This window comes from Oncorhynchus mykiss, chromosome 14 (genome assembly GCF_013265735.2).
Source record: "Oncorhynchus mykiss isolate Arlee chromosome 14, USDA_OmykA_1.1, whole genome shotgun sequence".
NCBI classification, from domain to species: domain Eukaryota; kingdom Metazoa; phylum Chordata; class Actinopteri; order Salmoniformes; family Salmonidae; genus Oncorhynchus; species Oncorhynchus mykiss.
Window position 1 is genome coordinate 35,941,726 of NC_048578.1, and position 27,155 is coordinate 35,968,880.

The 27,155-nt window shown below is 41.3% G+C and overlaps 1 protein-coding gene across 3 annotated transcripts in view; it reads right to left on the reverse strand.

The window, feature by feature from the left end:
• Positions 1 to 1,581: 1,581 nt before the first annotated feature.
• LOC110489191 (annexin A6) overlaps positions 1,582 to 27,155 on the reverse strand; it is a 34,461-nt gene continuing 8,887 nt past the window's right edge. Inside the window, exons 7-25 of one of the 3 annotated variants that reach the window (XR_005035992.1) lie at positions 25,213 to 25,292; positions 24,864 to 24,920; positions 24,627 to 24,720; positions 24,173 to 24,268; positions 23,933 to 23,991; positions 23,328 to 23,450; positions 22,534 to 22,592; positions 20,456 to 20,534; positions 19,459 to 19,540; positions 19,210 to 19,304; positions 18,874 to 18,987; positions 17,895 to 17,985; positions 15,038 to 15,117; positions 14,853 to 14,906; positions 14,677 to 14,788; positions 11,973 to 12,068; positions 11,609 to 11,667; positions 7,797 to 7,934; positions 1,582 to 2,270 (exon numbers count right to left, since the gene is read on the reverse strand). Coding sequence is in view for 2 of the 3 variants with exons in the window: in XM_036943458.1 (XP_036799353.1) it covers positions 2,211 to 2,270; positions 7,797 to 7,934; positions 11,609 to 11,667; positions 11,973 to 12,068; positions 14,677 to 14,770; positions 14,853 to 14,906; positions 15,038 to 15,117; positions 17,895 to 17,985; positions 18,874 to 18,987; positions 19,210 to 19,304; positions 19,459 to 19,540; positions 20,456 to 20,534; positions 22,534 to 22,592; positions 23,328 to 23,450; positions 23,933 to 23,991; positions 24,173 to 24,268; positions 24,627 to 24,720; positions 24,864 to 24,920; positions 25,213 to 25,292 (1,610 nt within the window). In the remaining variant the exon portion in view is untranslated. The remainder of the gene's footprint in view (positions 2,271 to 7,796; positions 7,935 to 11,608; positions 11,668 to 11,972; positions 12,069 to 14,676; positions 14,789 to 14,852; positions 14,907 to 15,037; positions 15,118 to 17,894; positions 17,986 to 18,873; positions 18,988 to 19,209; positions 19,305 to 19,458; positions 19,541 to 20,455; positions 20,535 to 22,533; positions 22,593 to 23,327; positions 23,451 to 23,932; positions 23,992 to 24,172; positions 24,269 to 24,626; positions 24,721 to 24,863; positions 24,921 to 25,212; positions 25,293 to 27,155) is intronic. The other 2 variants (XM_036943459.1, XM_036943458.1) reach the window with 2 other exon arrangements.

The following is a 27,155-nucleotide window of genomic DNA, read 5'->3' on the forward strand; positions in this document are numbered from 1 at the left end:
TTAATTGAGGAGGACGGGCTCGCGATAATGTCTGTAGGGGAATGAGTGGAATGATTTCAAACACATGCTTTCTACAGTGTTTGATGCCATTCCATTCGCTCAGTTCCAGACATTATTACGAGCCCGTCCTCCTCAATTAAGGTGCCACCAACCTTATGTGGTTAAAATATAGAATGTCAGACTACTGTGCAGCCTCCACTATCAGACTACTACATCCCCTCAGCAGCCTCCACTGATTCTAACTGTACACGTAACTAACTATACACTGAGTGTACAAAACATTAAGAACACCTTCTCCTAATATTGGGTAGCACCCCCCCCCCCCCCCCCCACGTTCCACCCCCCGTTCCACATCGATGGTCCATGTTGACTCCGATGCTTCCCACAGTTGGGATTTGGCTGGACGTCCTTTGGGAGGTGGACCATTCTTGATACAGGCGGGAAACTGTTGACTGTGAAAAACCCAGCAGCGTTGCAGTTCTTGACACAAACCGGGGGGGATCCTGGCACCTACTACCATACCCCGTTCAAAGACACTGACATTTCGTCTCGCCCATTCACCCTCTGAAATGGCGCACAACAACAACAAAACAAATCCTTGTTTAACCTGTCTCACCCCCCCCTTCGTATACACTGTTTTAAGTGGATTTAAAAATTGACTTCAATAAGGGATCATAGCTTTCACCAGTCTATATTATGGAAAAAGCAGGTGTTCTTAATATTGTGTACACTAACCGTATGTGCCAGAGATGATATATAATTTAGAGATCTCTCATCGTCCTGCCAAAGTGTATGAAATAAAGAACAAAACGTATGTGATTAAAAAGAAAATGGCAATTTATCTACGAAAACCCTTTTGATGACTGTGATGACGGGCATCAACCCGTCTTTAATGAGACACAGTGATTTACGAGGACTGAGAAGAATACAACATCCTGTTTTTTTAAAGATTGGTTAACTTTTATGTACTGTTGGTTCAGTGGGAGAGGCATTGAGTGAATTATATAAAAGTGTTGTGTCCAAAGTGGTAGCCTATTCCCTAAATAGTGCACTACACTTGACCTGAACCCATAGGGGTCTGGTTAAAAGAAGTGCACTGTGTAGGAAATAGGGTGTTGTTTTATAATGTAAGTAGGGAGTTTCCTGATTCTAAAGCTTTGCCCAGTGCCCCTCTGCCAACATCAATAGTTAATCATTGAACTGCACCCAGAAGCTACCCAGGTTGCTAAACATAGTGAACCACAGTGACACGTACCAAATAGCATCCTATTCCCTATGTATAGTGCACTACTTTTGACCGGGGCTCATATAGGGCTCTGGTCAAAAGTAGTGCACTATGTAGGGGACAACGTGCCATTTGGTACGTAGAGACATTGACACGGTCCTGCTATATCTGGAGCACTGTCAGCAGAGATCAACCCAGGGCTTTAAAATGATCTCAGCCAAAATTACACGGAATTTGGTTGAAATGTATTCAATGCTGTTAGAACATTTATGCATGTTTACGTATATGCATTTGTCATAATATAGATCATATCTTATCAGTCCAATCGGTCTTCGAATAAAGACAAGGAAACAGAATACAGTACTACGACGCATCCCTTTAATTATCAGGCGAAACAATGTAACGTGCCCAAAACCATACAGTATTCATTGGATGGATGACCTATTGACCTATCGCACTGTAGAAGCGCTATACAAAAAAAAAGGTTGACAGTTAGACACATAGGCAAGCAGTTTCCTATCTCTCACTTTCAATGTAAATACCGCTAACACTACAGAAGTTCTGTAAAAAAAAGAAGAAGAAGAAAGATTTGACATGAAGAAGACAGGCTAGCTGACACGGAGGTGACAGCACAGAGCTTTGGCTCCTGTTCCACTTCTTTACAAATGCATCATTAGTTAGTGATACGTGTAAGTACAGCAAGGTTAGCACCCTAAAATCACTTGAACCAAATTAGATCTGTGATTACTTCAAGGAAGCTAGGAAGGCTGAACGGAACAGGGACTATATGGGGAGGCTGTTGAGGTCATAGGTCACTTTTGGCAGAGGAGTGGCAGCGGTGTGGGACAAACAGAGCAGACTGACTATCCACACGGGGTTCAATGGGGATGTACGCACAGCACAGTTGACCGGTAGATTCTAGAGTGTTCCAGAAGCTCCACTGGTGTTCTAGAGCCTTCTGGAAGCCTGCTGGGTGGTTCTGGTTCTAGTCTTGTCCTCCACACAGCATCAGCAGGGTCTTACGGTAGTCCCCTGAGGTATCACCCTGAAAGTGGAAGTAACAGCTTTTTAGGAACTTACTAAAACAGTCTCCGTCCCAAATGGCCTATTTAGGAAACGGGGCCATTTGGAACACATTCAAATTTTGAACACAAAATTGAACACACATTGAGAGGAAGGAGTATTTAGTGCCTCTTTTACTGAGTGTTCGAACAGTATACGTTATTATATCACATATTATATAATTAAGCAATAAGGCCTGAGGGGGTGTGGTATAGGGCCAATATACCACGGCTAAGGGCTGTTATTATGCACAACGCAACGCGGAGTGCCTGAATACAGCCCTTAGCCGTGATATATTGGCCATTTATCACAAACCCCTGAGGTGTCTTATTGCTATTATAAACTGGTTACCAACGTCATACCCGTGGTATACTGTCTGATATACCACGGCATTCAGCCAATCAGCATTCAGGGCTCGACCCACCCAGTTTATAATTTAGATTATATTGCATATTTTATAACTTAGATTATATCACACATCATATAGCTATATAAATATTCTAAGTTATAAGTAATTCAGAGTGGCGGTACTAATCAGTTAGGTCTATGATGCAGCTCCCACCGTAAAAGCATTGTCAACTGAGTAATACCACACATACAATACAATAACAGAGACACATACAGTACCTCACAGAGACACACACACAGTACAGTACAATAACAGAGACACATACAGTACAGTACAATAACAGAGGCACATACAGTACCTCACAGAGACACACACACAGTACAGTACAATAACAGAGACACATACAGTACAGTACAATAACAGAGACACATACAGTACCTCACAGAGACACACACAGTACAGTACAATAACAGACACACACAGTACAGTACAATAACAGAGACACATACAGTACAGTACAATAACAGACACATACAGTACATCACAGAGACACACACAGTACCTCACAGAGACACATACAGTACCTCACACAGACACATACAGTACAGTACAATAACAGAGACACATACAGTACATCACAGAGACACATACAGTACCTCACAGAGACACATACAGTACCTCACAGAGACACATACAGTACCTCACAGAGACACATACAGTACCTCACAGAGACACATACAGTACATCACAGAGACACATACAGTACCTCACAGAGACACACACAGTACCTCACAGAGACACATACAGTACAGTACCTCACAGAGACACATACAGTACAGTACCTCACAGAGACACATACAGTACAGTACCTCACAGAGACACATACAGTACCTCACAGAGACACACACAGTACCTCACAGAGTCACACACAGTACCTCACAGAGACACATACAGTACATCACAGAGACACATACAGTACCTCACAGAGACACATACAGTACAGTACCTCACAGAGACACATACAGTACAGTACCTCACAGAGACACACAGGGTTAGTGGAAAAACCTTCATAGAAAGCAAAGAAGTTATCACTTGTCAGAACCTAAGTTTAAAATTGGTTTTGAAATACATTATTCATGCAAAACAGCATTTTACACAGCAATCAAGAATGTCTCCAAATCAAGTTAGATTTTATTGTATTTTTATGGCACAACAACGGGTATTTACAGCATGTGACATCTCCACTCTTTCAACCAATCCGTATATCAATCTCCTCTGTTCCATAATAGCTCTTCAAGTCAAGTCAAATCACACTTTATTTCTCACACACGCCGAATACAACATGGTGTAGACCTTACCGTGAAATGCTGAATACAACATGGTGTAGACCTTACCGTGAAATGCTGAATACAACATGGTGTAGACCTTACCGTGAAATGTTGAATACAACATGGTGTAGACCTTACCGTGAAATGCTGAATACAACATGGTGTAGACCTTACCGTGAAATGCTGAATACAACATGGTGTAGACCTTACCGTGAAATGTTGAATACAACATGGTGTAGACCTTACCGTGAAATGCTGAATACAACATGGTGTAGACCTTACCGTGAAATGCTGAATACAACATGGTGTAGACCTTACCGTGAAATGCCTACTTACAAGCCCCTAACTAACAATGTAGTTCAATATTTACTAAATAAACTAAAGTAAAAAAAAATCCAAAAGTAACACAAGATAATTACATAACAATTACAAGGCTCTATACAGGGGGTACCAGTACCGAGTTAATAGATGACGTCATTTGTAAGGTGACTATGCATAGATAATAAACAGCGAGTAGCATTTGTGTAAAAACAGGGGGGGGGTCAATGTAAATAGTCCGGTGGCCATTTGATATTGTTCAGCAGTCTTATGGCTTGGGGGTAGAAGCTGTTGAGGAGCCTTTTGGTCACAGACTTGGCGCTCTGGTACCGCTTGCTGTGCGGTAGTAGAGAGAACAATCTATGGCTGGGGTGGCTGGAGTCACCTGTTAAATAGGTTCTGGATGTCAGGAAGCTTGGCCCCAGTGATGTACTGGGCCGTACGCACTACCCTCTGTAACGCCTTATGGTCAGATGCCGAGCAGTTACCATACCAGGCAGTGATGCAACCAGTCAGGATGCTCTCGATGGTGCAGCTGTAGAACTTTGAGGCTCTGAGAACCCATGCCAAATCTTTTTAGTCACCTGAGGGGGAAAAGGTTTTGTCGTGCCCTCTTCACGACTGTCTTGGTGTGCTTGGACCATGTTAGTTTGTTGGTGATGTGGACACCAAGGGACTTGAAGCTCTCAACCTGCTCCACTACAGCCGTGTCGATGTTAATGGGGGCCTGTTCGGCACTCCTTTTCCTATAGTCCACGATCAGCTCCTTTGTCTTGCTCACATTGAGAGAGAGGTTGTTGTCCTGGCACCACACGGCCAGGTCGCTGACCTCTTCCCTATAGGCTGTCTCATTGTTGTCGGTGATCAGGCCAACCACTGTTGTGTAGTCACGAAACTTAATGATGGTGTTGGAGTCGTGCGGGGCAACACAGTCGTGGGTGAACAGGGAGCACAGGATGGGACTAAGTACACACCCCTGAGGGGTCCCAGTGTTGAGGACCAGCGTGGCAGATGTGTTGTTGCCTACCCTCACCACCTGGGCGCGGCCCGGCCCGTCAGGAAGTTCAGGATCCAGTTGCAGAGGGAGGTGTTTCGACTCAGAGTCCTTAGCTTAGTGATGAGTTTTGTGGGCACTATGGTGTTGAACGCTGAGCTGTAGTCAATGAACAGCATTCTCACATAGGTGTTCCTTTTGTCCAGGTGGGAAAGGGCAGTGTGGAGTGCGAGGGCAGTGTGGAGTTTCTGGGATAATGGTGTTGATGGGAGCCATGACCAGCCTTTCAAAGCATTTCATGGCTACTGACGCGAGTTAATCATTTATGCAGTTTACCTTTGCGTTCTTCTTGGGCACAGGGACTACGGTGGTCTTCTTGAAACAAGTAGGTATTACAGACTGGGTCGGGGAGAGGTTGAAAATGTCAGTGAAGACACTTTGCCAGTTGGTCCACGCATGCTTTGGGTACGCGTCCTGGTCATCCTTCTGGCCCTGCGGCTTTGTGAATGTTGACCTGTTTAAAGGTCTTGTTCACATCGGATGTCGAGAAGCTCTTTTTTTGGGTCATAAGAGACGGTAGCAGCAACATTATGTACAAAAATAAGTTACAAACAATGCGAAAAAAATAAATAAAATAGCACAGTTGGTTAGGAGCTAATATCATAGACATTATTTAAGGGCCACCCTAACCTGCTAAAGTTATGACTGGGGTGAGTGACCCAAATGGAACCCTATTCTCTCGAAAGTGCACTACTTTCAACCAGGACCAATAGGGTTGTGCACTACATAGGGTATAGGGTGACATTTAGTAAACCCTGTTTTTTGTGTGTGTTTTTTTTTTTTTTTTTACATGTGAGAGCCAGTATAGATCTGTTATTGAGGCACTTCCTGCCAAGGCAACTCCTAGCCAATCACGCTCGGCGGCTTACATAGAGGAAGTTGAGCATGCAGGGGAAATTCCTCAACAGCTGTATTTTGGCAGCCGCAGCGCCAAAAGCCCCACCCAACACAGGAAGCTATAGAGAACATTTCCCCGTTCCACCCGTCTCGATCAAAATAGTATGTGCAGCAGAGTAGACAGACAGACAGACAGACAGACAGACAGACACCGCAGACAGACAGACACCGCAGACAGACAGACAAACAGACAGACACAGCAGACAGACAGACAGACACAGCAGACAGACAGACAGACACCGCAGACAGACAGACAGACAGACAGACAGACAGACAGACAGACAGACAGACAGACAGACAGACAGACAGACAGAGACCAGACAGACAGACACAGCAGACGAGTGCGAGGGTACAGGGACATGTAAAGGGATATTTAAAGCACAGCAGACAGACACAGCAGACAGACAGACAGACAGACAGACACAGCAGACAGACAGACAGACAGACAGACAGACACAGCAGACAGACAGACAGACAGACAGACAGACAGACAGACAGACAGACAGACACAGCAGACAGACAGACAGACAGACAGACACAGCAGACGAGTGCGAGGGTACAGGGACATGTAAAGGGATATTTAAAGCACAGCAGACAGACACAGCAGACAGACAGACAGACAGACAGACAGACAGACAGACAGAGCAGACAGACACAGCAGACAGACAGACAGACAGACAGTGCGAGGGTACATGGACATGTAAAGGGATATGTAAAGTACAGCAGACAGACAGACAGACAGACAGACAGACAGAGACCAGACAGACAGACAGACAGACAGACACCACAGACAGACAGACATACAGACAGACAGACAGACAGACAGACAGAGACCAGACAGACAGACACAGCAGACAGACAGACAGACAGACAGACAGACAGACACCACAGACAGACAGACAGACACCACAGACAGACAGACAGACAGACAGACAGACAGACAGACAGACAGACAGACAGACAGACAGAGACCAGACAGACAGACAGACAGACAGACACCACAGACAGACAGACATACAGACAGACAGACAGACAGACAGACAGACAGACAGACAGACAGACAGACAGACAGACAGAGACCAGACAGACAGACACAGCAGACAGACAGACAGACAGACAGACAGACAGACAGACACCACAGACAGACAGACAGACACCACAGACAGACAGACAGACAGACAGACAGACAGACAGACAGACAGACAGACAGACAGACACAGCAGACAGTGCGAGGGTACAGGGACATGTAAAGGGATACGTAAAGCACAGCAGACAGACAGACAGACAGACACCACAGACAGACAGACAGACACCACAGACAGACAGACAGACAGACAGACAGACAGACAGACAGACAGACAGACAGACAGACAGACAGACAGACACCACAGACACCACAGACAGACAGACACAGCAGACAGACAGACAGACAGACAGACAGACAGACAGACAGACAGACACAGCAGACAGTGCGAGGGTACAGGGACATGTAAAGGGATATTTAAAGCACAGCAGACAGTAGACAGCAGTGTGTTAATCGCCATGTAAAATATAAAAACTTACAACCATGGTTTCTACCTGGATGAATTCATGGAGAGAACAGTCGTGAGTCTCCTTGAACTCTTTGCGAATGTTGAAAAGGTCGACTTCGCTGCGTGAGACCATGATGCGGATGAGAGCCCTGTCGTCTGTGCCCATACCCTGCAGAGAGGAAAGAGCCACATGGTTATCCATATAGCTGGATCCCTGGTATTCACTGTTGATGTATCAACATCTATACTCTTTCTGGGGTCCACACAAACACAACACAAAACACAACACAAAACACAACAAACACTATACAAACACTATACAAACACTATACAAACACAATACAAAACACAATACAAAACACAAAACACAATACAAAACACAACAAACACTATACAAACACTATACAAACACAATACAAAACACAATACAAGCACAACACAAAACACAATACAAAACACAACAAACACTATACAAACACTATACAAGCACAACACAAAACACAATACAAAACACAACAAACACTATACAAACACTATACAAACACAATACAAAACACAATACAAGCACAACACAAAACACAATACAAAACACAGTACAAACACAAAACACAATACAAAACACAACAAACACTATACAAGCACAACACAAAACACAATACAAAACACAACAAACACTATACAAACACAATACAAAACACAATACAAGCACAACACAAAACACAATACAAAACACAGTACAAACACAAAACACAATACAAAACACAACAAACACTATACAAGCACAACACAAAACACAATACAAAACACAACAAACACTATACAAACACAATACAAAACACAATACAAGCACAACACAAAACACAATACAAAACACAGTACAAACACAAAACACAATACAAAACACAACAAACACTATACAAGCACAACACAAAACACAATACAAAACACAACAAACACTATACAAGCACAACACAAAACACAATACAAAACACAATACAAACACAAAACACAAAACATAATACAAAACACAAAACAATCACAAAACACAACACAAAACAACACAAAACGAAAACACAAAACACAACACAAAATCCACAACACAAAACACAATACAAAACACACCACAATAAAAAACACAATACTAAACACTATAACAAACATAAAACAAACACAATACAAACACAACACACAATACAAAACACAACACACTATAACAAACATAATCAAAACACAATACAAACACAACACAAAACACAATACAAAACCCACCACAACACAAAACACAATACACACCACAATAAAAAACACAATACTAAACACAATAACAAACACTATAACAAACATAAAACAAACACAATACAAAACACAACACACAATACAAAACACAACACAAAACAAACAACACAAAACACAATACAAAACACAACACACTATAACAAACATAATCAAAACACAATACAAACACAAACACAAAACACAACACAAAACACAAAACACAATACAAAACAAACACAACACACAATACAAAACAATACAAAACACAACACAAACACAACACAAAACACAACACACAACACACAACACAACACACAACACAACACAATACAAAACACAACACAAACACAACACACAACACAAACACAACACACAACACAACACACAACACAAACACAACACAAAACACAACACACAACACAACACAACACACAACACAACACAATACAAAACACAACACAAACACAACACACAACACAAAACAAACACAAAACACAACACACAACACAACACAATACAAAACAAACACAAAACACAACACACAACACAAACACAATACAAAACACAACACACAACACAAAACAAACACAAAACACAACACACAACACAACACAATACAAAACACAACACAAACACAACACACAACACAAAACAAACACAAAACACAACACACAACACAACACAATACAAAACACAACACAAACACAACACACAACACAAAACAAACACAAAACACAACACACAACACAACACAATACAAAACACAACACAAACACAACACACAACACAAAACAAACACAAAACACAACACACAACACAACACAATACAAAACACAACACAAACACAACACACAACACAAAACAAACACAAAACACAACACACAACACAACACAATACAAAACACAACACAAACACAACACACAACACAAAACAAACACAAAACACAACACACAACACAACACAATACAAAACACAACACAAACACAACACACAACACAAAACACAATACAAAACCCACCACAATAAAAAACACAATACTAAACACAATAACAAACACTATAACAAACATAAAACAAACACAATACAAAACACAACACACAATACAAAACACAACACAAAACAAACAACACAAAACACAATACAAAACACAACACACTATAACAAACATAATCAAAACACAATACAAACACAAACACAAAACACAACACAAAACACAAAACACAATACAAAACAAACACAACACACAATACAAAACAATACAAAACACAACACAAACACAACACAAAACACAACACACAACACACAACACAACACACAACACAACACAATACAAAACACAACACAAACACAACACACAACACAAACACAACACACAACACAACACACAACACAAACACAACACAAAACACAACACACAACACAAAACACAACACAATACAAAACACAACACAAACACAACACACAACACAAAACAAACACAAAACACAACACACAACACAACACAATACAAAACAAACACAAAACACAACACACAACACAAACACAATACAAAACACAACACACAACACAAAACAAACACAAAACACAACACACAACACAACACAATACAAAACACAACACAAACACAACACACAACACAAAACAAACACAAAACACAACACACAACACAACACAATACAAAACACAACACAAACACAACACACAACACAAAACAAACACAAAACACAACACACAACACAACACAATACAAAACACAACACAAACACAACACACAACACAAAACAAACACAAAACACAACACACAACACAACACAATACAAAACACAACACAAACACAACACACAACACAAAACAAACACAAAACAAACACAAAACACAACACAACACAATACAAAACACAACACAAACACAACACACAACACAAAACAAACACAAAACACAACACACAACACAACACAATACAAAACACAACACAACACACAACACAAAACAAACACAAAACACAACACAACACACAACACAACACAATACAAAACACAACACAAACACAACACACAACACAAAACAAACACAATACAAACACAACACAACCAAAACAAAACCCACCACAATAACAAACACAATAACAAACACAATAACAAACACAATAACAAACACAATAACAAACACAATAACAAACACAATAACAAACACAATAACAAACACAATACAAAACACGATACAAACACAACACAACCAAAACACAACACAAAATAACACAAAACACAAACACAACACAAAACAATCACAACACAAAACACAATACAAAACCCACCACAACACAAAACACAATACAAACCACAATAACAAACACAATACAAAACACAATACATAACACAATACATAACACATAGTACATAGCCTACCAGGTAGGCATAAACAACATGAACTGCTCAGAAAATCCATCCCCTGCTAGTACTAACAGCTAGCCTAGTAAAAACTGCATTTAGCTAGCTATCCACAGGCCAGTGAAATATAGCTGGACTGCAATGGGAGCCATTTTGTAAAAGAAGACAAAATAGACCTACCTTCATGGCTTTGTACAGGCGCTCAGCAAAGTAATTAGACTGGTTCTTTACACTCCGAACTGCAGAGAGAAAGAGAGATGTGATAGGTCAACAAAAACTAAATATTACAATAGCCAAACCTGTAAGATGTAATTTGTCAACAGCCTAAAAAAATTGTTTCACCTTTATTTAACTAGACAAGTCAGTTAAGAACAAATTCTTATTTACAATGACGGCCTAGGAACAGTGGGTTAACTTGTCTGTTCAGGACGACAGATTTGTACCTTGTCAGCTCGGGGATTTGAACTTGCAACCGGTTACTAGTCCAACGCTCTAACCACTAGGCTACCCTGCCGCCCCACTGTCCATGCAGAACAATCCTTACCTATGCCATACATGGCCTGTTTCACGTCTCCAGACATCTCCTTCTTGATGATCTGTTCAATGTCCTTATTGCTGCATCGAACAAACTCTTGGAACACTGAGAAACAGAAATGACATGTGAATCGTCAATCATAAAAGCCAGATATATATCTATATAGAGGCTTATATATCCAATAATATGTCTATCTAATACCGCATTAGTGCTAACACAGTGTTTCTCTGGTACCTCTCCTGAGATGTGGTCAGTAGTGATTAAATAGTGTTTCTCTGGTACCTCTCCTGAGATGTGGTCAGTAGTGATTAAACAGTGTTTCTCTGGTACCTCTCCTGAGATGTGGTCAGTAGTGGTTAAATAGTGTTTCTCTGGTACCTCTCCTAAGATGTGGTCAGTAGTGGTTAAATAGTGTTTCTCTGGTACCTCTCCTAAGATGTGGTCAGTAGTGGTTAAACAGTGTTTCTCTGGTACCTCTCTGAGATGTGGTCAGTAGTGATTAAATAGTGTTTCTCTGGTACCTCTCCTGAGATGTGGTCAGTAGTGATTAAATAGTGTTTCTCTGGTACCTCTCCTGAGATGTGGTCAGTAGTGATTAAATAGTGTTTCTCTGGTACCTCTCTGAGATGTGGTCAGTAGTGATTAAATAGTGTTTCTCTGGTACCTCTCTGAGATGTGGTCAGTAGTGATTAAATAGTGTTTCTCTGGTTCCTCTCTGAGATGTGGTCAGTAGTGGTTAAACAGTGTTTCTCTGGTACCTCTCCTGAGATGTGGTCAGTAGTGATTAAACAGTGTTTCTCTGGTACCTCTCCTGAGATGTGGTCAGTAGTGATTAAATAGTGTTTCTCTGGTACCTCTCCTGAGATGTGGTCAGTAGTGATTAAATAGTGTTTCTCTGGTACCTCTCCTGAGATGTGGTCAGTAGTGATTAAACAGTGTTTCTCTGGTACCTCTCCTGAGATGTGGTCAGTAGTGGTTAAATAGTGTTTCTCTGGTACATCTCCTAAGATGTGGTCAGTAGTGGTTAAATAGTGTTTCTCTGGTACCTCTCCTAAGATGTGGTCAGTAGTGGTTAAACAGTGTTTCTCTGGTACCTCTCTGAGATGTGGTCAGTAGTGATTAAATAGTGTTTCTCTGGTACCTCTCTGAGATGTGGTCAGTAGTGATTAAATAGTGTTTCTCTGGTACCTCTCCTGAGATGTGGTCAGTAGTGATTAAATAGTGTTTCTCTGGTACCTCTCCTGAGATGTGGTCAGTAGTGATTAAATAGTGTTTCTCTGGTACCTCTCTGAGATGTGGTCAGTAGTGATTAAATAGTGTTTCTCTGGTACCTCTCTGAGATGTGGTCAGTAGTGATTAAATAGTGTTTCTCTGGTTCCTCTCTGAGATGTGGTCAGTAGTGGTTAAACAGTGTTTCTCTGGTACCTCTCTGAGATGTGGTCAGTAGTGGTTAAATAGTGTTTCTCTGGTACCTCTCCTGAGATGTGGTCAGTAGTGATTAAACAGTGTTTCTCTGGTACCTCTCCTGAGATGTGGTCAGTAGTGATTAAATAGTGTTTCTCTGGTACCTCTCCTGAGATGTGGTCAGTAGTGATTAAATAGTGTTTCTCTGGTACCTCTCCTGAGATGTGGTCAGTAGTGATTAAATAGTGTTTCTCTGGTACCTCTCCTGAGATGTGGTCAGTAGTGATTAAATAGTGTTTCTCTGGTACCTCTCCTGAGATGTGGTCAGTAGTGATTAAATAGTGTTTCTCTGGTACCTCTCTGAGATGTGGTCAGTAGTGATTGAATAGTGTTTCTCTGGTACCTCTCCTGAGATGTGGTCAGTAGTGATTAAATAGTGTTTCTCTGGTACCTCTCCTGAGATGTGGTCAGTAGTGATTAAACAGTGTTTCTCTGGTACCTCTCTGAGATGTGGTCAGTAGTGATTAAATAGTGTTTCTCTGGTTCCTCTCTGAGATGTGGTCAGTAGCGGTTAAACAGTGTTTCTCTGGTACCTCTCCTGAGATGTGGTCAGTAGTGATTAAATAGTGTTTCTCTGGTACCTCTCCTGAGATGTGGTCAGTAGTGATTAAATAGTGTTTCTCTGGTACCTCTCCTGAGATGTGGTCAGTAGTGATTAAACAGTGTTTCTCTGGTACCTCTCTGAGATGTGGTCAGTAGTGATTAAATAGTGTTTCTCTGGTTCCTCTCTGAGATGTGGTCAGTAGCGGTTAAACAGTGTTTCTCTGGTACCTCTCCTGAGATGTGGTCAGTAGTGATTAAATAGTGTTTCTCTGGTACCTCTCCTGAGATGTGGTCAGTAGTGATTAAATAGTGTTTCTCTGGTACCTCTCTGAGATGTGGTCAGTAGTGATTAAATAGTGTTTCTCTGGTACCTCTCTGAGATGTGGTCAGTAGTGATTAAACAGTGTTTCTCTGGTACCTCTCCTGAGATGTGGTCAGTAGTGATTAAATAGTGTTTCTCTGGTACCTCTCCTGAGATGTGGTCAGTAGTGATTAAACAGTGTTTCTCTGGTACCTCTCCTGAGATGTGGTCAGTAGTGATTAAACAGTGTTTCTCTGGTACCTCTCCTGAGATGTGGTCAGTAGTGATTAAACAGTGTTTCTCTGGTACCTCTCCTGAGATGTGGTCAGTAGTGGTTAAACAGTGTTTCTCTGGTACCTCTCCTGAGATGTGGTCAGTAGTGATTAAATAGTGTTTCTCTGGTACCTCTCCTGAGATGTGGGAAGCTCCTGGTACAAAGGATACTCATGAACTTAATCTCCATGTCGTCAGAGTCTTCGTTACAGGCATCGGCCAGTTCCTGAAAAGAGCATCAACACTATTCCACAATAAATCCACATGGAAATCTAACGAGCGAGAGTCATGTTGCATGATGTACTCACCTGGGCGTCCACCAATGCTCTGTCCCAGTCGGCTGGACCCTGCTCTCTCGCCCCCTGGGGGGGAGGAAGAGCACGACGGGTATTGTTATGTAGAATAGACTTCACTCACTGATATAGAATTATACGGACGGCCATATTATGGCCCGTTGTTTTGTAGATGTACAGTGTGAGGGACTAAACGTTACCTGCACCAGCGATGTGAGGATCTGACTGAAGCGTCCTGAGGTGTCTGACTGGATGGCGTCCTCCATGCTCTTCTTATAGCCTGCAAGACATCGGACCAAGGTTAATACAAGGCTATTATTCAAGCATCATAGGTGTTTATAGCTACAGTAAAGATTAGTGCTTCAGTGTGTTATGGTTTAGTAACAGCTACCAGAACAACTGGCTCCCCCTAAAGGCAACAATAGGTACCACAGTTGAGAGAACAAATAAAATACAATTGTACTTGATGCGTACACATATTTTGTAGATGTTGTTGCAGGTACAGCAAAATGCTTGTGTTTCTAGCTCCAACAGTACAGTAATATCTAATGCTTGTGTTTCTAGCTCCATCAGTACAGTAATATCTAATGCTTGTGTTTCTAGCTCCAACAGTACAGTAATACCTAATGCATGTGTTTCTAGCTCCAACAGTACAGTAATATCTAATGCTTGTGTTTCTAGTTAACAGTACAGTAATACCTAATGCTTGTGTTTCTAGCTCCAACAGTACAGTAATACCTAATGCTTGTGTTTCTAGCTCCATCAGTACAGTAATACCTAATGCTTGTGTTTCTATCTCCATCAGTACAGTAATACCTAATGGTTGTGTTTCTAGCTCCAACAGTACAGTAATATCTAATGCTTGTGTTTCTAGTTAACAGTACAGTAATACCTAATGCTTGTGTTTCTAGCTCCATCAGTACAGTAATATTCTAATGCTTGTGTTTCTAGCTCCATCAGTACAGTAATACCTAATGCTTGTGTTTCTAGTTAACAGTACAGTAATATCTAATGCTTGTGTTTCTAGCTCCATACGTACAGTAATATCTAATGCTTGTGTTTCTAGCTCCAACAGTACAGTAATATCTAATGCTTGTGTTTCTAGCTCCAACAGTGCAGTAATATCTAATGCTTGTGTTTCTAGCTCCATCCGTACAGTAATATCTAATGCTTGTGTTTCTAGCTCCAACAGTACAGTAATACCTAATGCTTGTGTTTCTAGCTCCATCAGTACAGTAATATCTAATGCTTGTGTTTCTAGCTCCATCAGTACAGTAATATCTAATGCTTGTGTTTCTAGCTCCAACAGTACAGTAATATCTAATGCTTGTGTTTCTAGTTAACAGTACAGTAATATCTAATGCTTGTGTTTCTAGCTCCATCCGTACAGTAATATCTAATGCTTGTGTTTCTAGCTCCAACAGTACAGTAATACCTAGCAACACAAAACAATACACACAATACCCCCAGAACTAAAAGAAAGAAATATCAGAACGAGCAATATCAGCGTCTGCAATATCAATAAATACTGTACATATATACGGGCGTGTATAGACAGTATAGATAGTAGTTATATAGGATGGTGTATATAGACAGTATAGACAGTAGTTATATAGGATGGTGTGTATAGACAGTATAGATAGTAGTTATATAGGATGGTGTATATAGACAGTATAGACAGTAGTTATATAGGATGGTGTGTATAGACAGTATAGATAGTAGTTATATAGGATGGTGTATATAGACAGTATAGACAGTAGTTATATAGGATGGTGTGTATAGACAGTATAGATAGTAGTTATATAGGATGGTGTATATAGACAGTATAGACAGTAGTTATATAGGATGGTGTGTATAGACAGTATAGATAGTAGTTATATAGGATGGTGTATATAGACAGTATAGACAGTAGTTATATAGGATGGTGTATATAGACAGTATAGACAGTAGTTATATAGGAAGGTGTATATAGACAGTATAGACAGTAGTTATATAAGGATGGTGTGTATAGACAGTATAGACAGTAGTTATATAGGAAGGTGTATATAGACAGTATAGACAGTAGTTATATAGGATGGTGTGTATAGACAGTAGTTATATAGGATGCTGTGTATAGACAGTAGTTATATAGGATGGTGTGTATAGACAGTATAGACAGTAGTTATATAGGATGGTGTGTATAGACAGTAGTTATATAGGATGCTGTGTATAGACAGTATAGACAGTAGTTATATAGGAGGGTGTGTATAGACAGTAGTTATATAGGAGGGTGTGTATAGACAGTAGTTATATAGGATGGTGTATATAGACAGTATAGACAGTAGTTATATAGGAGGGTGTGTATAGACAGTAGTTATATAGGATGGTGTGTATAGACAGTATAGACAGTAGTTATATAGGATGGTGTGTATAGACAGTAGTTATATAGGATGCTGTGTATAGACAGTAGTTATATAGGATGGTGTATATAGACAGTATAGACAGTAGTTATATAGGAGGGTGTGTATAGACAGTAGTTATATAGGATGCTGTGTATAGACAGTTGTTATATAGGATGGTGTATATAGACAGTATAGACAGTAGTTATATAGGATGGTGTGTATAGACAGTAGTTATATAGGATGGTGTGTATAGACAGTATGGACAGTAGTTATAAGGATGGTGTGTATAGACAGTAGTTATATAGGATGGTGTATATAGACAGTATAGACATTAGTTATATAGGATGGTGTGTATAGACAGTAGTTATATAGGATGCTGTGTATAGACAGTATAGACAGTAGTTATATAGGATGGTGTGTATAGACAGTAGTTATATAGGATGGTGTGTATAGACAGTAGTTATATATGATGGTGTATATAGACAGTATAGACAGTAGTTATAGAGGATGCTGTGTATAGACAGTAGTTATATAGGATGGTGTGTACTTGGTGGAGGCTGGCTAGTGGTGACTATTTAACAGTGATGGCCTGTGTGGCAACAACCACAGCTTAAAACACAGACTAGAGGGCTATTATTATTATTATTATTATGATGGAGTACGCTATAGGCCTCACCAGCCCGGTAGGCAGCGTTCATGGCATGGATCTCCCCGTTGCTCCTGGTTACCAGGATCTCAATCAGAGCATGTTCGTCTGTCCCCGCCCCCTGGCAAAATATGGAAATAATTAGTGTGACTCCCGGGAATAGGAATGAGATGTTGTCATTCTGGTTTGTTTGAGCAACCAAACACCGCATGTATTCTAAATGCTGGGATTTACATTTTAGAATCTTTGGATTTAGTCACCATGGAAACCCCTACCTTGGTCAACACTGTGTCTGCCAGTCTGACTCAATAATGGGAATTTCTCTCTCTCTCTCTCTCTCTCTCTCTCTCTCTCTCTCTCTCTCTCTCTGTCTGTCTGTATCTCTCTCTCTCTCTCTCTCTCTCTCTCTGTCTCTCTCTCTCTCTCTCTCTCTCTCTCTCTCTCTCTCTCTCTCTCTCTCTCTCTCTCGCTCTACTTTATTGGCATGGGAAACATATGTAAACATTGCCAAAGTTAGTGGAGTAGATAATAAACAAAAGTTAAATAAACAATACAAATGAACAGTAAACATTACACTCACAGAAGTTCCAAAATAATAAAGACATTTCAAATGCCATATTATTCCTCTCCTCTCCTCTCCTCTCCTCTCCTCTCCTCTCCTCTCCTCTCCTCTCCTCTCCTCTCCTCTCCTCTCCTCTCCTCTCCTCTCCTCTCCTCTCCTCTCCTCTCCTCTCTCCTCTGTGCCATTCTTGTCGAAAGGCACATTTGTTTTTATTCATAGTTTGTCATATCAGTCTCAAACATCAAACCACCCACTGGAGAAAGAACCTGTAGGCTGTCCTTTGTCTGTGGAACATACTAAATCTGTATCACACAGAACAGAAATGTTATCTCATACTAAGACTTGTCTACTAGATATGTATCACACAGAGAGATCCACCATCCCCAAAAACATTCAGTGTCTATACATTTCTATATATTATATACACTGACCACCACCTCCTCCTACCTCCATCGCTTTCCTCATCATCTTGGCGTCAAACTCAGCGGGCGTCAGCATCAGGCCGATAATCAGCCTCTCCAGGTTCTTAGAGAGCTCAGACTTCAGATCCTTCATCAGGTCCTATAGGAGAGGTCGTAGTTAACACAGAACAGAACACCATCTTATCCTGTGTACATCTGTGGCCCATGTGTGAAACTGCAGGCACAAAATGGCCGCTGTGCATCGCCCACTCGCTGGAATGATGTCATTACATTCTAGCACACAGATTGAGTTTTGGATGTGGTGGGTTTCACAGTACAATGTAAAGCGCCACTATGTGAGTGTTGGGGGTGTCTGTCTTACCCTGCCGAGGATGGACTTAAAGGCCTGTCTGATCTCCTGTCTCTGCTCGTTGCTCCTGTTAGCCACAATGTTAATGATGACGTCTTCATCTGTGCCTGAAGACATGAACAATGGTTATAAATACCTGTTTTATCAAACACTTCCATATATCTGTTTCATACAATATCACATGATGTATGAACCAGTTACAACAACGTCATTAAGACGGTTAGAGTGAAGGTGATGTGTTTTCCATGGGAGGCTATGTACCAAAGCCTTTCATGGCTTTCCTCAGGTTCTGAGCATCATCAGCCGGGTCGAAATCACTGGCAGGACGGATGGTTGGTCTGAGCTGAAGAAGAGAGGATGAGACCGGGGGCAAGGGTCAAATCAGATATAGTACACACACACAGACACACACAGCGAGACAGACAGACAGACAGCGAGACAGACAGCGAGACAGACAGACAGACAGACAGACAGACAGACAGACAGACAGACAGACAGACAGACAGACAGACAGACAGACAGACAGACAGACAGGACAGACAGGACAGACTTCAAAGGGTCAGAGCAGCAAACATGCACAGATGTGCAGTTCAGGAACACTCTTAGACTCAGTGTTGTCACGGTAACCAAATATCAATGAATCTTCTATCACTATTTAGTTTATGATCAGAAGTCCTGGAGGGAGAGAGGCCTGGAAAACAACTGAATCAGAGTGTGTGTGTGTGTGTGTGTGTGTGTGTGTGTGTGTGTGTGTGTGTGTGTGTGTGTGTGTGTGTGTGTGTGTGTGTGTGTGTCTGGATGTCCATGTCTGCAGGATCATTGTAACAGGAACTGTCTGTATTTCAACAGTGTAATTAGTGAAATGTTGTGAGGAGGGGGTTGAGGGGCCACAGCAAGGGAAGAGACGGTAGAGTTATCACTGTGGGTTGAGGGGCCACAGCAAGGGAAGAGACGGTAGAGTTATCACCGCGGGTTGAGGGGCCACAGCAAGGGAAGAGATCCTTGTAAAGGTAATGAGATGCATGCCAGAGCCAGAACAAACATGCAATCTATACTATAAGCAACTCTGAAATGTAGTGTGCTGTTTTCGAGGGCCAAAATGAGCGGAAAAATATGCGTCCCAAATGGAACCATATAAAGTGCACTAGTTTTGACCAGAGCCCAATTAGTGTACTACATAGGGCCATTTAGAACAGATTCATTGAATAGAATGCCATTTGGGATGTGTGAGTAGACGTCAGAGGGCAGAGGGCCGAACCTGAACTTTGGTCGTGGCACTTGTTTCCCACATCTTGTAGGCTAGCTGAGCAGCCTCTGGGAAGAACTCTCCTGCTAGGCTGCAATGACCAATTACATACCAATGAGTCAAGGAGTATAGAACACAGTGAATCACAAAAAACAGACAGCGGTTTATAAGCCCATCTGGGCTGGGCATCCTGAAGATAAAAGACACTATAATAATACAATGTATCTAGTTGAATCTAACCATGAGTCAACATAACACCACCAACAACAAAACCACAGAGCTAACCCTGACTAGGGCTGTTGCGGTGACCGTATTACCGAGTCATGAAGGCAGTCAAATTCCATGTGACCATAATTAGGTTTCTCCAAGCTCTGATGCTGCTGATGGTCATAAGTAGGCTACCAAACTTGCTAACTGCCTCGTACTCAGCCCTCTATTGTCCCGCTAATCACTTTGACATCAATGCAAATGTTATGGAAAATCTAATCAAACACTTCATAAGAGCCCATGAGCTCATGTTGCGCAACATTTCTATAGGCTCTGCAATTGTGTGAGAAAACAGAGTGATGGCCTCTATTAAAAAGAGGAGGATACCATCAGCTTTCTATAGGCTAGGCCTGCTATATTTATTTCTCAACTTTCCTAATATAATATTGTATTCTTCATACTATTAAATAATATAAAATAATGCCAGGGAATTGTAAGCAAATCTTGTCTGCTGAATGAACTAGTGTAGCCCACAGCCATTGGGCATAGCCAGATCAGGACCTAACATAAGGACAACTCAGACGACGCTATTCTGTTCTTCTGAAATAGACTACGTTTTCTTCATATCATGTTTCTTTTGACCGGTCTAAAATAAATAATGGATTTATTGTGATGGTATAAGTTATATTACATGGATATATTAAACTTATTAAAATGTAGATGTTTCAAATGTCTACATCAGTGGCTTGTAAGCTTGTGTGGAAGCCAGGAGATGCTAAATGTTAATTAACAGGTCAATTACTGTGAGACCGACAGTTATTTGCTTGACAATCACCGGCTGCCGAAATTTCATGACCGCCACATCCCTAACCCCTCCCAACAACAAAACCAGAGCTATCCCTGACTCCCCAACATATCTAAAGAAAACCCACTGGGGTAATTTCCTAGATAAAATATGCTATTCTGAGATCTGACACATTCAACATGACATCATGTTCCTTTCCTTTGTTTACTCTACTAATAATAGTTCACTAAAGTAGCCAGGTCGTCATTCAGGTCGTCATTCAGGTCGTCATTCAGGTCGTCATTCCATCAAATTACTGCCGTTTGCTCCTCTTTGATATTTTAGGTAGAAAATGTGCACCATTGCATTTTTAAAAGCCTGCTATATTAAATGAAGTGCCCTTTAATATAGACCACATGGAGAATTGAATAAATCCATTTTTTTTATATGAATAAAGGCTTGCTAGAGTAACAAATTCAGCATTTTGACACAAGGGAATTTATGGCTGATGAAATCATCATCTGTTACAGTCAGCTATGTTACAGTCAGCCCTGCTACTATATTTGGCACTTTAATAGTCATTTATTTATTTTTACCTCTTGAGATAGGAAAACATGTTATTTTTATTAAGTTGTACGTGTGCTCTTTATGAAAGAATGTCAAATAAATATGTGAAATCAAAAGTTTATTTTTAACCAAGTCAAATTTGAATTGTTGGAACGACCCAGCTGTAGCCCTAGCCTACACTAGCCTGGTCACAGATCTGTTTGTACTCTTGCCATCTTCATGCCAACATGATGTTGGCATGACAATGAGTGACATGGACCCTTCAGGCTTGCCCTTTGAGAGTTATATATTAACAGCATTTCTCCTCTGACTCATTCCTGAACTATGACAACATTTAATTCTAAATTCTCTCACTTTTCAGGGAAGCTTTGGGTTTCAGCTCCTTGGCTTAATGTTTCCTCAGAAAAGGCATTATTACATTTGCCAACTGTGAATAAATTGAGATGGAGCAATGTCGCCCCCAAGTGGTGTACATGAACTACTGCAAAACACAGTAATGATGAGCTCTATCAATCAGCAATAACTAACTTACTCATCATCTCCTCCACACAGGGCGAGCAGAGTCCTCTTGTAATCTCCTGATGTGTCTTCCTGTTGGGTAGAAGACCAGACAGAACATTAAGATACCATGTTAAAAGATAGAGATACAGAGATATGTACGGATAAACAGAAAGCTACTTAGACAGACAAGGAAACATACATATAGACAGATAGCTAGTTAGATAGACAGATAGCTAGTTAGATAGACAGGGATATATACAGATAGACAGATAGTTAGTTAGATATACACATAGACAGATAGTTAGACAGGGAGATAGAAAGATAGTTAGTTAGATAGACAGGGAGATATACAGATAGACAGATAGCTAGTTAGAAACTCAGAGAGATAGACAGATAGACAGATAGCTAGTTAGATAGACAGATAGCTAGATAGACAGATAGCTAGTTAGAAAGACAGGGAGATAGACAGATAGCTAGTTAGATAGACAGATAGCTAGTTAGAAAGACAGGGAGATAGACAGATAGCTAGTTAGATAGACATAGCTAGTTAGAACGACAGGGAGATAGACAGATAGCTAGTTAGATACACAGGGAGATATACAGATAGACAGATAGCTAGTTAGACACACAGGGAGATATACAGATAGACAGATAGCTAGTTAGATAGCTAGTTAGGTAGACAGTAAGTATAGAGTCATAAAGTCACTCTTATTTCAGTCACTAGACAAGGTAACTAAGAACTAAGACAGAAGTTCAAAGAAGAGGCATTGTAACATCTATAGGATGAAAGCATCTATGGGTTTAAGACAAGTTAAGTTGTATCACCTTGATCATGTTGTACAGGGACTTCTCATAGCACATACGGAAGCACTCCCGAATATCCAGCATGTCTATCTCAGAACGACAGATCATGATCCTGATCAGAGTGTTGTCTTGCGTACCAAGACCCTGGAGAGAAAGAGAGAGAGAGAGAGAGAGAGATTGAGGGGGGAAAGAGAGAGGGAGGTGAGAGATAAAGAAAGAAATAGAGAGAAATAGAGACAGAGACAGAGAGAGAGGGAATGTTGGTCAGAGTGAGGTTGGTCAGAGTGAGGTTGGTCAGAGTGAGGTTGGTCAGAGTGAGGTTGGTATGAGTGAGGTTGGTCAGAGTGAGGTTGGTCAGAGTGAGGTTGGTCAGAGTGAGGTTGGTCAGAGTGAGGTTGGTCAGAGTGAGGTTAGTATGACTGAGGTTGGTATGAGTGAGGTTGGTCAGAGTGAGGTTGGTCAGAGTGAGGTTGGTCAGAGTGAGGTTGGTATGACTGAGGTTGGTCAGAGTGAGGTTGGTCAGAGTGAGGTTGGTCAGAGTGAGGTTGGTCAGAGTGAGGTTGGTCAGAGTGAGGTTGGTATGAGTGCAGCTGAGCCTGAAAGAAGAATAAACCGTTGAGGTTCACCTTCATAGACTTGTAGAGGCGCTTGGCGAAGTACATAGGTACACTCCTGATGCACTGAACTGTAGGAGAAAGACAGACATGTTGAAATAAGAGTTCATGGGATGACTTAACTAGGTATGATCTTTTAGCCTGATTAAACCCCACTGAACGACGGTGAGTGAACTCAACGGTGTTCAATTTGATTTCAATTGGGTTCAGTCTGATTTTTAACCAGGCGGAAGGAAAGAGTCCAACGCGTACCGACAGCCAACATGAGTCTTTCAAAGTCCCCAGACAGCTCACTCTTGATACTGTCCTCTATGGGCTTCTCTGCTATCTCCTGGTACTTATCAAACACTGCAGGAGGAAGACAGAGAACGGAGTCATTCCCTGGCATGCTATCCTAGTCAGTGGACTATTGAGACCAGACCACAGACACATAACTCAGCAGCCTGATACAACCAGTGTTGTGGGTGTGACAAGAAATTACAGATTAACACAAGTAGATGTCACACTGACATCATAATGGATTCGTTCCAAATGGAACCCTATTCGTTACATAGTGCACTACTTTTAACATCTATGGGTTATAGACAGAGCACTATGTAGGGAGTAGGGTGCCATTTGGGATGTAACCAGTGTTCTGGTCAGGCTGAGGTCATGATACTGTTGTCGCGCTCAGCCTCATGTTTATGTACCCCGGTGTTATACTCACCCATCTGGAGGTGGTTGACACTGCGGTTTCCCAGCAACATAATGAAAATGGACTCCTCTGTGCCCCACTGCTCCTCCCCGGCTGCAAACAGCGCCTGAAAGCGTTGAAAAGTGTTGAAAAGGGATAGTTACAGACAGGTAGAAAGGAGTTGATCAGGTTAGGAAGGGAAAAGGAAGAAACAGTTGGTGGGTTTGTATTGCGGTGAACGTGTTCTGTACTACTGCTTCAAACACTCACCTGAGCATCCTCCTCCACTAGCTCTGCATGCACTACTCCTGGTTCATCTCTGGTTCCCTGGAAACACACACACAGACACACAGACACACAGACACACAGACACACACACACACACACACACACACACACACACACACACACACACACACACACACACACACACACACACACACAATGTTTGACTAAACAGCTACACAAATGCTTTGGTTAGGACAACAACAAGTTAGTTAACAGATTGGTTATATCTACTTACAAAAACAAAAAAACTCAACTTAGAAAAACAAGCTATTGACAGCCTTTCAAATAATAAAATCATATTAGATCCACTACTGGCATAGCATTCACTAACCTGGAGTAAAACCACCAGCATCTTCTTAAAGTGCCCTGAGGTGTCTCCTGTAACATCCTCCTCGATGTCTGAGCCGTAAGCTGAAGACAGCAACAACACAGGCAGTTAATAATACAACCAGTATTTCACTGGAATATGCTGTGTTTGTTATATGTCATACAGTAGCTGTACAGATGTCTAATCTTAATTTGACCCGTTTCTCACAGCAGGAAAATAATTTGGAAGCAACAGGAAATGTGAATTCAAGTGGAAATTACAAACTTCACACTACAAGATGCTGAACTTTTGAGCAGTTTTCTTCAGTGGTTAGCTTCAAGGTAGACAATTCTGGACTGATGTACAGTGGGCTTTTCTGGTGCTTTCGCGGCTGTCGTGTCTTCACCCAGGTGGGTGCTACACATCGGTAGTGGGCGAATTCTACCCATGGGAGTTTGACTTCAGAGACTACTACTGAGAAGCTCTGGGCCAGGGTGCCCTGATGGACAGCTCTGGACCAGTCAGACACCCCCTGGATGTGAGCCCCCCCCCTCTGTTTCATCTCTGAACTGCCTCTACTCTAGCCTTCCTCCTGGTGCTGACTGCCTAAGCCATTAATGAACTACCTTGCCTGCCATGATCAGCCATTGACTATTTGTTTGGGTTTTTCAAAATTGCATGTCTTGTTGTTGTTGTTGTTGTTGTTGTTGTTGTTGTTGTTGTTGTTTAAAGCACTCTGAGATTGTAATGGAAAGAGCTATAAAATATGTATTATTATCATTATTATTATTATATGTCATACTGTATGTCATAACGAGTGACTTTTTGCACTCATTATGATCATGTTCTGATGCTCAAGATCAAGATCGATCGTTTGATGGACATTCAGCTTCTAACGAGATGAAGGAAATGCAGTTGAAGTCGGTAGTTTACATACACTTTAGCCAAATACATTTAAACTCAGTTTGTCACAATTCCTGACATTTAATCCTAGTAAAAATTCCCTGTCTTAGGTCATTTATGATCACCACTTTATTTTAAGAATGTGAAATGTCAGAATAACAGTAGAGAGAATGATTTACTTCAGCTTTTATTTATTTCATCACATTCACAGTGGGTCAGAAGTTTACACACACTCAATTAGTATTTGGTAGCATTCAAATTGTTTAACTTGGGTCAAACGTTTTGGGTAGCCTTCCACAAGCTTCCCACAATAAGTTGGGTGAATTCTGGCCCATTCCTCCTGACAGAGCTGGTGTAACTGAGTCTGCTTGGGGTCATTGTCCATTTGGAATAACTATTTGTGAACTAGCTTTAACTTCCTGACTGATGTCTTGAGATGTTGCTTCAATATATCAACATAATTTTCCATCCTCATGATACCATCTATTTTGTGAAGTGCACCAGTCCCTCCTCTAGCAAAGCACCCCACAACATGATGCTGCCACCCTCGTGCCTAACGGTTGGGATGGTGTTCTTCGGCTTGCAAGCCTCCCCCTTGCTGAGCTGCCTTTCAGTTTATGTCGATATAGGACTTGTTTTACTGTGGATATAGATACTTGTGTACCTGTTTCCTCCAGCATCTTCACAAGGCCCTTTGCTGTTGTTCTAGGATTGATTTGCACTTTTCGCACTAAAGTACGTTCATCTCTAGGAGACAGAACACGTCTCCTTCCAGAGCGGTATGACGGCTGAGTGGTCCCATGTGTTTATACTTGCACACTATTGTTTGTACAGATGAATGTGGTACCTTCAGGCGTTTGGAAATTGCTTCCAAGGATGAACCAGACTTGTGGAGGTCTACAATTCTGTTCTGAGGTCTTGGCTGTTTTTCTTTTGATTTTTCCATGATGTCAAGCAAAGAGGCACTGAGTTTGAAGATAGTCTTTCAAATACATCCACGGGTACACCTCCAATTGACTCAAATGATGTAAATTAGCCTATCAGAAGCTTCTAAAGCCATGACA